The following is a 12,056-nucleotide window of genomic DNA, read 5'->3' as shown; positions in this document are numbered from 1 at the left end:
TGTTTTTAAAATGTGTGGAACTTTTCAGTGTTGATGTTCGAGGAGATTTGGGTGTGTTTGTACAAGGAACACAGAAAATTAGCATGCAGGAAATTAGGAAGGAAAATGGTTTGTTGGCTTTTATAGTGAGGGAATTGGAGTACAAGTAGTCTTGTTACATTTGTACAGGGCTTTAGTGAGACCACATCTGGAATAGTGTGTGCAGCTTTGGTCTCCACATTTAAGAAAGGATATATTTGCGTTGAAGGTGGCACAACAAAGTTCATTAGATTAGTCCCTGCGATGAGGAGGTTGCCCTATGCTGAGGGGCTGAATGAAGTAGACCAATAGTCACTGGAGTTGAGAATGGAATTGAGAATAAGAGGTGATCTCATTGAAAATTCTGATCAGGTGGAAGCTGAGAGATTGTTCCCATTGGTCAGGGAATCTAAAACACGGGGACCCAATCTCAGGGTAAGGGGGCGGATCATTTCAGACTGAGATGAGGAGATATTTCTTCACTCAGAGGGTTGTGAATCTTTGGAATTCTCTTCCCAGGGGGTTGTGGGTGCTCCATCACTGAATATGTTTCAGGCTGTGAGATCGACAGATATTTTGGCCTCTCGGGGAATTGAGGGAAATGAGGAGTGGACGGGAAAATGGAGTTGAAACCCAAGATCAGCCATGATGGTGTTGAATGGGGGAAATAGGCTCGATGGGCCGAGTGGCCTACTCCTGCTCCTGTTTCTTGAATTCGGAATCAGGGCTAAGATGGTGGTCTTTTTCTCAATGTCAGCGACAGATCCTCTAAATGATCTGAGTGCACAACAAAAGGGCAGCATGGTGGCACAGTGGTTAGCACTGCTGCCTCACAGCACTAGGGACCCAGGTTCGATTCCCAGCTTGGGTCACTGTCTGTGTGGAGTTTGCACGTTCTCCTCGTGTCTGCGTGGGTTTCCTCCGGGTGCTCCGGTTTCCTCCCACAGTCTGAAAGACGTGCTGGTTAGAGTGCAGTGGCCATGCTAAATTCTCCCTCAGTGTACCCGAACAGGTGCTGGAGTGTGGCGACCAGGGGATTTTCACAGTAACTTCATTGCAGTGTTAATGTAAGCCTACTTGTGACTAATAAATAAACTTTGATATTCATCCCTTAATTAACATCACCGGAAGACAGATCATCTGATCGTTATCACTTGGCTGTTTGTGGGAGTTTATTACACTTCGTAAGATGTTTTGAGAAGGCTGTGTGTTCTGATAGGTTCTATATAAATGCAGGTTTTTCATTTCCTTTTCATAGAATCATAGATTTTCTACAGTGCAAAAGGAGGCCATTCGGCCCATCGAGTCTGCACCGACTACCATCCCCACCCTGGCCCTATCCCCGTAACCTCATGTATTTACCCTGCTAGTCCCCCTGATGTGGAGATGCCGGCGTTGGACTGGGGTAAACACAGTAAGAAGTTTAACAACACCAGGTTAAAGTCCAACAGGTTTATTTGGTAGCAAAAGCACTCAGGGGCAATTTAGCACGGCCAATCGACCTAACCAGTACGTCTTTCAGACTGTGGGAGGAAACCGGAGCACCCGGAGGAAACCCACGCAGACACGGGGAGAACGTGCAAACTCCGCACAGACAGTGACCCAAGCCGGGAATCAAACCTGGGTCCCTGGCGCTGTGAGGCAGCGGTGCTAACCACTGTGCCACTGTGCCACCCCGGGACCCTGGCGCTGTGAGGCAGCGGTGCTAACCACTGTGCTACTGTGCCACCCCGGGACCCTGGCGCTGTGAGGCAGCGGTGCTAACCACTGTGCCTTTGTGACTCTGCATTGACTGCGGCCATGGGAAAATGTGATCATGTGACCATCTCTGTGCGAGTTCAGAATGATCCAATGAAACGATGCGAATGAGACAGCGTTTGGACAGGAGTCACTCTCTCACCTGGCATAATTCACCAATGTGAGCAGCGGGGTTTCCAGCAGCTGGACGATGGCCAGAGGACCTTCGACCTCCAACAGAGCAACCTGAGGGAGAAAGAGTCACCCATTAACCCAGTCACACACTGACAGAGTCACACATTAACCCAGTCACACACTGACAGAGTCACACATTAACCCCGTCACACAGAGATAGATTCACACATTCACCCCATCACACACTGACAGATTCACACATTAACCCCGTCACACACTGACAGATTCACACATTAACCCCGTCACACACTGACAGATTCACACATTAACCCCGTCACACACTGACAGATTCACACATTAACCCCGTCACACACTGACAGATTCACACATTAACCCCGTCACACACTGACAGATTCACACATTAACCCCGTCACACACTGACAGATTCACACATTAACCCCGTCACACACTGACAGATTCACACATTAACCCCGTCACACACTGACAGATTCACACATTAACCCCGTCACACACTGACAGATTCACACATTAACCCCGTCACACACTGACAGATTCACACATTAACCCCGTCACACACTGACAGATTCACACATTAACCCCGTCACACAGGCTGACAGATTTACACATTAACCCCGTCACACAGGCTGACAGAGTTGACGTATGGGAGGTTTTGCTTAATTGGGCTAATCTGTGTTATATTTCCTTCTCGGTTAATATTCTGGAGTAAGAAAAATCTATCAGGGGGACACGGTAGCACAGTGGTTAGCACTGCTGCTTCACAGCTCCAGGGACCTGAGTTCGATTCCCAGCTTGGGTCACTGTGTGGAGTTTGCACATTCTCCTCGTGTCTGTGTGGGTTTCCTCCGGGTGCTCCGGTTTCCTCCTACAGTCCAAAGATGTGCGGGTTAGGTTGATTGGCCATGCTAAAATTGCCCCTTAGTCTCCTGGGATGCGTAGATTAGAGGGATTAGCGGGTAAAATATGTCGGGATATGGGGGTAGGGCCTGGGTGGGATTGTGGTTAGTGCAGACTCGATGGGCCGAATGGCCTCTTTCTGTACTGTAGGGTTTCTATGATTTCTATCAGTGTTTTGAAAATTTATATTGAGCCCTGTCATTAGCAGGTTTTACAGGAGGGAGTTGCAAATATCCATTGTTTATTGTGGAAAGACTGAATCCCTAAACGGCCTCGCTGTTCGTTTAACAATATCTTCCTTGATCCTGACTTCCCCCACCAGTAGACATAATCTCCCTCTATCTACCCCCAATCTAATCATGTTTAATACGTCAATTAGATCATGGCTTGATCTTTGATACTCAGGAACACTGGCCTAGTCCGTGTGACCTGTCCCCAACATTGGATGTTGCTGCAGTCACACTGTGGCCAAGTACAGTGTGTGGACAACACTGAGTTCAAGATCAGGGCATTGGGTAAATATTCGGTGTGGTAAGTAGGAATTGGACCACAGTAACTGAGCAGGGAAGTTCACCAACAGGTCAAAACATCATTAAATCAATATATTTCTATCATGGGGAGGACATCAATGTTCCAAACAAACAAAACTGAAATGCAAAGTGTGGAATGTGATAAAGGCAGACTAACGATGCCAAACTCCATCATGAGGATCATGGAGAGTGCAGTGGGGAGTTTTTTTTTTATTCGTTCATTAGACATGGGTGTCGCTGGCTGGCCAGCATTTTTTGCCCACTCCTGGTAGTCAACCACATTGCTGTGGCTCTGGAGTCACATGTAGGCCAGACCAGGTAAGGACGGCAGATTTCCTTCCCTAAAGGACATTAGTGACCTGATGGGTTTTTAGACTATAAGACATAGGAGCAGAATTAGGCCACTCGGCCCATCGAGTCTGCTCCGCCATTCAATCATGGCTGATATTTTTCTCATCCCCATTCTCCTGCCTTTTTCCCATAACCCCTGATTCCCTTAGTAATTATTATATCAATTAATCAATAATTAACCTTACAATAATCAACAATGGTCATCAGTCGATTCCAAATATCTTTTTTTTAATTGAATACAAATTCCACCATCTGCCATGGCGGGATTCGAACCCGGGTCCCCAGAGCATTAGCTGAGTTTCTGGATTTATAGTCTAGCGATAATACCGCTAGGCCATCACCTCCCCATTGAAAGGGGAATGATCTGAATGGGTAAAAGGAATATGAAAAAGATGAGCAGATAATGGGCAGGATTCTCCGATCTCGCTTGTGAAAATGTGGCATTCCTGTCAAAAGTCCATTCACTGTCAGCGGCTCCGGAAAATCCCAGCCTCGAACCAGGATGGAGGATTTCAGCCAATATGTAAGGAAATCATTGAATCATCCAGCATAGATAGCGGCTGTTTGGCCCATCAAGTTTGTGCTAGTTCTATCCAAGAGCAATCCAGTTAATCGCACTTCCCCACTCTTCCCCCACGTCCATCCAGTTTTTTTTGCTCCTTTAGGTGTTTATCCAATTCTCTTTTCAAGGCTACTGTTGACCCCCTGCCTCCACTATGGCATGGTGGCACAGTGGTTAGCACTGCTGCCTCACAGCGCCAGGGACCCGGGTCACTGTCTGAGTGGAGTTTGCACGTTCTCCCCGTGTCTGCGTAGGTTTCCTCCGGGTGCTCCGGTTTCCTCCCAAGTCCAAAGATGTGCAGGAAGGTTGATTGGCCATGTTAAATCGACCCTAGTGTCAGGGGGATTAGCAGGATAAATGAGGGTTACGGGAATATGGCCTGGGTGTTCGATACAAACTCGATGGGCTGAATGGCCTCCTTCTGTACTGCAGGGATCCTATGATTCCACTGAGGATATCTCCCCTGCTCATCAAGTCCCCCTACATCTACCTGAGAGGGCAGACTAGTTTAATGTCTCATCTCAAAAGGCTGCACATCTGGCAGTGTAGCACTCCCTCAATACTGATACTGGAAATGTTGTTTGTGTCTCTGGAGTGAGACTCCAACCCACAACTTTCTGTTTCAGAGGCCAGAGTGCTACCAATTGTTACAGTGACAGAGAAACAGCTATGGAATTATACACAGGAAAACTGGACTTTAAAAAAGACCGGAGTTTTAGATTTTAAAATGGGCACACACCCCGGAGATGGCTGAGAACGCACAGTTAGCCACTGACAGGAATGGCTGCAGGATGTTTCTCTGAGGGACATGGAATCCATCCCTGTGTTTCCAGACAAGGTACTTCTAAATCCATCCAAAGGCTGATTTCCATCTCCCATAAAGACAAAGGAACACAGTAACTATCTCACCTAAAGGGCCATAGGTCTGATTTCCTCCCTAGACCAAATAGTTCGTATATTCCAATGTCCCATTACAAACTGCTAGGTCACCAGATTAAAAACTCCAAGGTATATTATGAAGCCAGACTAAACCCCAACAATTTTCTATTTTGGCAGTAATGCGAGGATAAGATGTTTCACTCTGGGTGTAATTCTACTGACAAACTAGGAAGCTTTTATCAAAACAAACTTTATTTAACAACACGGTTTAACTATAACAAATGAATTAGCTTAATCTTTAACAATTGATCAATACTTAAACATGACAAGATACAATTCTTAACTGCTAAGCTATCACTATTAATTCCAATCAAGTAATATTTCTCTTATAGACTCAAGCGTCTCTTTATAATTTGTTAGCAAAACACAGGCGTACTTGCTTGTCCTAGGTTCACACTTCTGGAGCTTTCAGGACACCTCTGGAGAGCGAGAGAGAGAGACAGAGGGACACCTGTTTCTTCTGGAAGCCCCAGGCAGCAACTGCTTGTACTTTTAAAATGAAACTGAAACACTTGTCTTCCTACAAGCTTACCTCCTCCCATTAATCACATGACTCTGTCTCTGTCAATCAACCTAATCTAAGCTCGACTCTGAAACACAGGGGGACCCTAAGTAGTTGCATGTGTTTCACCATATAGGATCAAGGATGTCTTACTGCAGCTGTACAGGGTCTTGGTTTGACCACACCTGGAGCATTGTGTACAGTTTTGGTCTCCTTAGCTAAGAAAGGCAGTGCTTGCCATGGAGGGCGTGCAGTGAAGGTTCACCAGGCTGATTCCCGGGATGGCAGGATTGTCGTTTCAGGAGAGTTTACATAGAAACTAGAAGCAGGAGTCGGCTGGATTGACTGGGCCTGTATTCACTGAAATTGAGAAAAATGTGAAGGGACCCCACACACACACACACACACACACACACAGACCCACAGACACACACACACACAGACCCACAGACACACACAGACCCACAGACACACACAGACACACATGCACACACACACACACACGCAAGCACACACACACAGACCCACAGACACACACACACACACACACACACATGCACGCTTGCACACACACACACCCACACCCACAGACACACACAGAACACATGCACGCGCACACACACACGCAAGCACACACACACACCCACAGACACACACAGAAACATGTGCACACACACACACGCACACCCACACACACACCCACACACACAGAAACGCATGCACGCACACACACACGCAAGCACACACACACACATGCACCCATGCACACACACGCACAGACCCACAGACACACACAGAAACACACATGCATGCACACACACACATGCACACACACATGCATGCACACACACACACATGCACACACACATACACACACACACGCATGCACACACACGCATGCACACATACACACAAACACACACACACATGCACACACACGCATGCACACATACACACAAACACACACACACATGCACACACACGCACAGACCACAGACAAAGGCACACACAGACTGAAACAAACAGGAACAGGAACATTCTGGCTGTTTGGCTGTTTTTCACCCTCCCTTACCTTTGGAAAGACGACTGAGCCCTCGGGCACAGCTCTCAGGGTGACTGTCGATGTGTCAATGCTGCGAAGGTAATTGTAGAATCCCTCCTCTGTTGTAGGGGGCAGCACAGACTGCAGAAACTGGACATCTGCATGAAGGAGCAGAAAGGAAGAGTTTGAGACTGAAGAACCTGAGGCAGGAGTTTGCGTTGTGTCTCCGGGTTCACTCCCAGGACTGACCCTGAGCAGTGCCCCAGACGTCAGGCTGGAGATTCGAGTTCCCTGCCCTGCCCACACACACAGTCCCAATCATTGCCAGGTCAGTGCCCGTTAACCAAGAGTTACCAAGTAGCCTTGTGATAACTAACCAGTAACTAACCAGCTTGACTAGTCTATAATCACTGATAGACCTCCAACAATTGGATCCCAGTCCACCATTCAATTAGCTCAGGACTGACCTTAGCTGAAGCATCATTTACCCATCCAGGTTGCATGTCCATTGTCCAATAAAAATCTATTGGTAACGAAAACACAGAATAACGGGAAGACCAAGTTAGCTTTCCGTTAGAACTGGAGGAAGGAATGTAACAGATTTGAAGCAAGTACTTCTCACAATCACAGTGTTATTAGGGTACAGAAGGAGGCCATTTGGCCCATCGAGTCTGTACTGGCTCTCCAAATGATCATTATGACTTTGTGTCATTCCGCCTGCCTTTTCCCTGTACCCCTCCACATTGTTTCTATTCCAATAATCATCTAATGCCCTCCTGAAAGCCTCGATTGAAGCTGCCTCCCCCACACTTCCAGGCAGCGCATTCCAGACCCCAACCACTCGCTGTTCTTTCTCACATCACATCTGCTTCTTTCGCAAATCACTTTCAATCCGTGCCCCTCTCATACCCGATCCTTTTACGAGCAGGAACAGTTTCTCCCGATCTACTCTGTCCAGCCCCCTCATGATTTTGAACATCTCTATCAAATCTCCTCTTAACCTTCTTCTCTCCAAGCGGAACAGTCCCAATCTCTCCAATCTATCCTCATCACTGAATTTAATTCTGGGATTACTAAAGGAAGTAGGGAAAATGGAGGAACTAAAGAGAGGGTCTGTAATAGTGTGGAAGACAGAAGAGACTCAATGATGGCAGGGATGAGGGCAAAGGATATCTGATGAAGGTCGGTTAGCTCAGTTGGCTGGACGTCTGGTTTGTGATCCAGAGCCACGCCAACAGCATGGGTTCAATTCCCATACCAGCTGAGGTTATTCATGAAGGCCCCGCCTTCTCAAACTTGCCCCTCGCCTGAGGTGTGGTGATCCTCAGGTTAAATCACCACCAGTCAGCCAATGGCCATCTGGGACTATGATGACTTTCCTTTACTGATGGGACAAGTAAGGAAACAAAAGAGGTGCCAGGTGGAGGGGTGAATGGAAAATGACAAAGTCATCACCAACAGCATTCCATCCAGAAGATAAAGGTCAGAGATTATAGAACATAGAACATTACAGCGCAGTACAGGCCCTTCGGCCCTCGATGTTATGGAATGGTATCACTGAATGTGGAGCCTGGAAGGCTGGGAATTGTCTTATTGAAAGATGAGGTGTTGTTCCTTGAACTTTTCCTGGGAATAGGGTGGCAGAGCCTGTGACAGAGAGGCCATATTGGGATCTGTGCAGAGAATTAAAATGACAGAAAACCTGCAGCTCAGGAGGGGGGAGGGAAAGGTGAAGAGGGTGGGTTGGTGGGGAAGGGGGGTGGGTTGGTGGGGAAGGGGGGGGGGTTGGTGGGGAAGGGGGGGGGGTCGGTGGGGAAGGGGGGTGGGTCGGTGGGGAAGGGGGTGGGTCGGTGGGGAAGGGGGGTGGGTCGGTGGGGAAGGGGGGTGGGTTGGTGGGGAAGGGGGGTGGGTCGGTGGGGAAGGGGGGTGGGTTGGTGGGGAAGGGGGGTGGGTTGGTGGGGAAGGGGGGTGGGGGGGTGGGGAAGGGGGGGGGTCGGTGGGGAAGGGGGGTGGGGGGGTGGGGAAGGGGGGGTGGGTCGGTGGGGAAGGGGGTGGGTCGGTGGGGAAGGGGGGTGGGTTGGTGGGGAAGGGGGGTGGGTTGGTGGGGAAGGGGGGTGGGTTGGTGGGGAAGGGGGGGGGGGGTCGGTGGGGAAGGGGGGTGGGTCGGTGGGGAAGGGGGGTGGGTCGGTGGGGAAGGGGGGTGGGTCGGTGGGGAAGGGGGGTGGGTCGGTGGGGAAGGGGGGTGGGTCGGTGGGGAAGGGGGGTGGGTCGGTGGGGAAGGGGGGTGGGTCGGTGGGGAAGGGGGGAGGGTCGGTGGGGAAGGGGGTGGGTCGGTGGGGAAGGGGGGTGGGTCGGTGGGGAAGAGGGGTGGGGGGGTGGGGAAGGGGGGTGGGTCGGTGGGGAAGGGGTTGGGTCGGTGGGGAAGGGGGGTGGGTCAGTGGGGAAGGGGGGTGGGTTGGTGGGGAAGGGGGGTGGGGGGGTGGGGAAGGGGGGTGGGTCGGTGGGGAAGGGGGTGGGTCGGTGAGGAAGGGGGGTGGGTCGGTGGGGAAGGTGGGTGGGTCGGTGGGGAAGGGGGGTGGGTTGGTGGGGAAGGGGGGTGGGTTGGTGGGGAAGGGGGGTGGGTTGGTGGGGAAGGGGGGTGGGGGGGTGGGGAAGGGGGGTGGGTCGGTGGGGAAGGGGGGTGGGTCGGTGGGGAAGGGGGGTGGGGGGGTGGGGAAGGGGGGTGGGTCGGTGGGGAAGGGGGGTGGGTCGGTGGGGAAGGGGGGTGGGTCGGTGGGGAAGGGGGGTGGGTTGGTGGGGAAGGGGGGTGGGGGGGTGGGGAAGGGGGGTGGGTCGCTGGGGAAGGGGGGTGGGTCGGTGGGGAAGGGGGGTGGGGGGGTGGGGAAGGGGGGTGGGTCGGTGGGGAAGGGGGGTGGGTCGGTGGGGAAGGGGGGTGGGTCGGTGGGGAAGGGGGGTGGGTTGGTGGGGAAGGGCGTGGGGGGGGGCGGGGGAGGTCACCCTCACTGGCTGAAAGCAATCACTGAATCACTGAATTCTTACAGCACAGGATGAGGCCATTCGGCCTGTCATTACTGTGTGGGCTCCTCGATAGAGCAATTCACCTCTGCCCGTCTCCTGCCTCCTCCCAGTAACCCGCAGAATCCTCCTCCCTCCTCACGAGTATGTGACTAAAAAGGAATTGGCAGAAATTTCTTCACTCAGGGCGCTGTAAATCTTTGGAATTCTCCACCCTGAGTTTGCGGGGGGGGAGGGTGGGGTGGGGTGGGGTGGGGTGGGGGGGCGGTGGTGGGGGGGGGGGGGGGCGGTGGGGGGGGGGGGGGGTGGGGGGGGGTTGGGGGGGGCGGTGGGGGGGGGGGGGGCGGTGGGGGGGGGGGGTGGATTGCGGGAGCTCCTGTATTTATGACAGCGATCGACAGATTCTTGGTTGTTAAAGGGAGGCGATGGCCTAGTGGTTTTATCACGAGATTATTAATCCACAAACTCAGCAAATGTTCTGGGGATCCGGGTTCGAATCCCGCCATGGGATTCAAGAATCTACTGATGACCATGAAACCATTGTCGATTGTCAGACAAATCCCCCTTGTTCACTAATGTCCTTTAGGGAAGGAAATCTGCCATCCTTACCCGGTCTGGCCTACATGTGACTCCAGAGCCACAGCAATGTGGTTGGCTCTCAACTGCCCTCGGGCAACTGGGGATGGGCAATAAATGCTGTCCCAGCCAGCGACGCCCATGTCCCACAAATGAATAAAAAGAATGGGGAGGGTGGAGCTGAGATGGATCAGCCATGGTTGTATTGAATGGTGGAGCAGGCTCGAGGGGCTGAATGGCCTTCTCCCAGTTCCCATGTTCTAATTCTATTGCTGATCTTTGATTCCCCAGTAAGTTTAATGAAGTTTAAACGGTTTACCTTCCTCAGTTAACTGGAATTTGGAGAGAAACCGGAGACATTCCTGAAGGCCAGCGAAAATGGTGAACTGTCCCCCCAGGGGGTTTTCTCTGAAGTACAACTCAAACACAGCGACTGTATCCTCTCTCCCACATTTCCAATATCCGTATGCCATGGTGAACTGGTAGAAATCAGTCAGCAGAGGTTGCACTGCACTGTCCCGCAACATCTTTCAGACCAAATGGGAACTTGGAGAGACTCAGCACTGTGCTAGCTGCAGCACTCACTCACTCGCTCACTCACTCACTCACCACTCACTCACTCGCTCACTCACTCACTCACTCACCTCTCACTCACCACTCACTCACTCACTCACTCACTCACTCAATCGCTCACTCGCTCACTCACTCACCCACCACTCACTCACTCGCTCGCTCGCTCGCTCGCTCACTCACTCACTCACTCACTCACTCACTCACTCACTAACTCGCTCGCTCGCTCACTCACTCACTCACCCACCACTCACTCGCTCACTCACTCACTCACCACTCACTCACTCACACACACCCACACACTCACGCACTCTCACACTCACTCACTCACTCGCTCACTCACTCACTCACTCACCACTCACTCACTCGCTCACTCACTCACTCACCCACCACTCACTCACTCACTCACACACACCCACACACTCACACACTCATTCATTCACAACACACACACACACGTACAAGCTCTCAGTATGCACAGCACACACTCACAGCACTCACACATAAACACGTACAAGTTCTCAGTGTATACAGCTCTCACTCACATTCACAAACACGTACAGGTTCTGTGTGTACACAGCTCTCACTCACATTCACAAACACGTACAGGTTCTGTGTGTACACAGCTCTCACTCACACTCACTCACTCACTCGTACGAAACTGAAAGTTCCTTGCCGTGCCAGGATTCAGGAAGCAGAACATGGAGAAAGTGCTGCTCTCTCCCACATGGAGCTCTGGGACTTACAGGACTCTCAAATTACACAGAAGCTTGTGTTGGAAATTGTCTTAACCCATCACACTCCAGACAGGCTTTACTGTCTCTGCCTTACTTTGGAGGCATATTCTCTCTTTGCTGTATGTGTCTATGCGTGTATGTCTGTGTGCATGTGTGCGTGTGTTTGTAGGTGTCAGTTAATATGTGTCTGAGTGTATATGTGAGTATGTATGTGTGAGTGTGTGTATATGTGAGTGTGTATGTGTGTGAGTGTGTGTGTGTGCATATATATGTGAGTGTGTGTGTGTGCATATATATGTGAGTGTGTGCGTGTGTTTGTCAGTTAGTATGCGAGTGTGTGTATACGTGAGTGTGTGTGCATGTGTGTGCATTTGACTGAGTGTGTGTGTGTGTGTGTATATGTGCA

The 12,056-nt window shown here is 50.9% G+C and overlaps 1 protein-coding gene across 2 annotated transcripts in view; it reads right to left on the bottom strand.

The window, feature by feature from the left end:
- Positions 1-11,129, bottom strand: part of naprt (nicotinate phosphoribosyltransferase) — a 45,139-nt gene extending 34,010 nt beyond the window's left edge. The window contains exons 1-4 of one of the 2 annotated variants that reach the window (XM_078231198.1): positions 11,093-11,120; positions 10,663-10,970; positions 6,783-6,910; positions 1,919-2,001 (exon numbers count right to left, since the gene is read on the bottom strand). In XM_078231198.1, the coding sequence (XP_078087324.1) occupies positions 1,919-2,001; positions 6,783-6,910; positions 10,663-10,870 (419 nt within the window). In that variant the 5' untranslated portion in view covers positions 10,871-10,970; positions 11,093-11,120. Of the gene's footprint in view, positions 1-1,918; positions 2,002-6,782; positions 6,911-10,662 lie in introns of both variants that reach the window. The other variant, XM_078231189.1, reaches the window with a different exon arrangement.
- Between the last annotated feature and the right edge of the window lie 927 nt (positions 11,130-12,056).

This window comes from Mustelus asterias, chromosome 2 (assembly GCF_964213995.1).
Source record: "Mustelus asterias chromosome 2, sMusAst1.hap1.1, whole genome shotgun sequence".
Lineage (NCBI taxonomy): Eukaryota > Metazoa > Chordata > Chondrichthyes > Carcharhiniformes > Triakidae > Mustelus > Mustelus asterias.
Note: the sequence above shows the minus strand (reverse complement) of the source record. Positions and strands in the feature narration are given on the sequence as shown.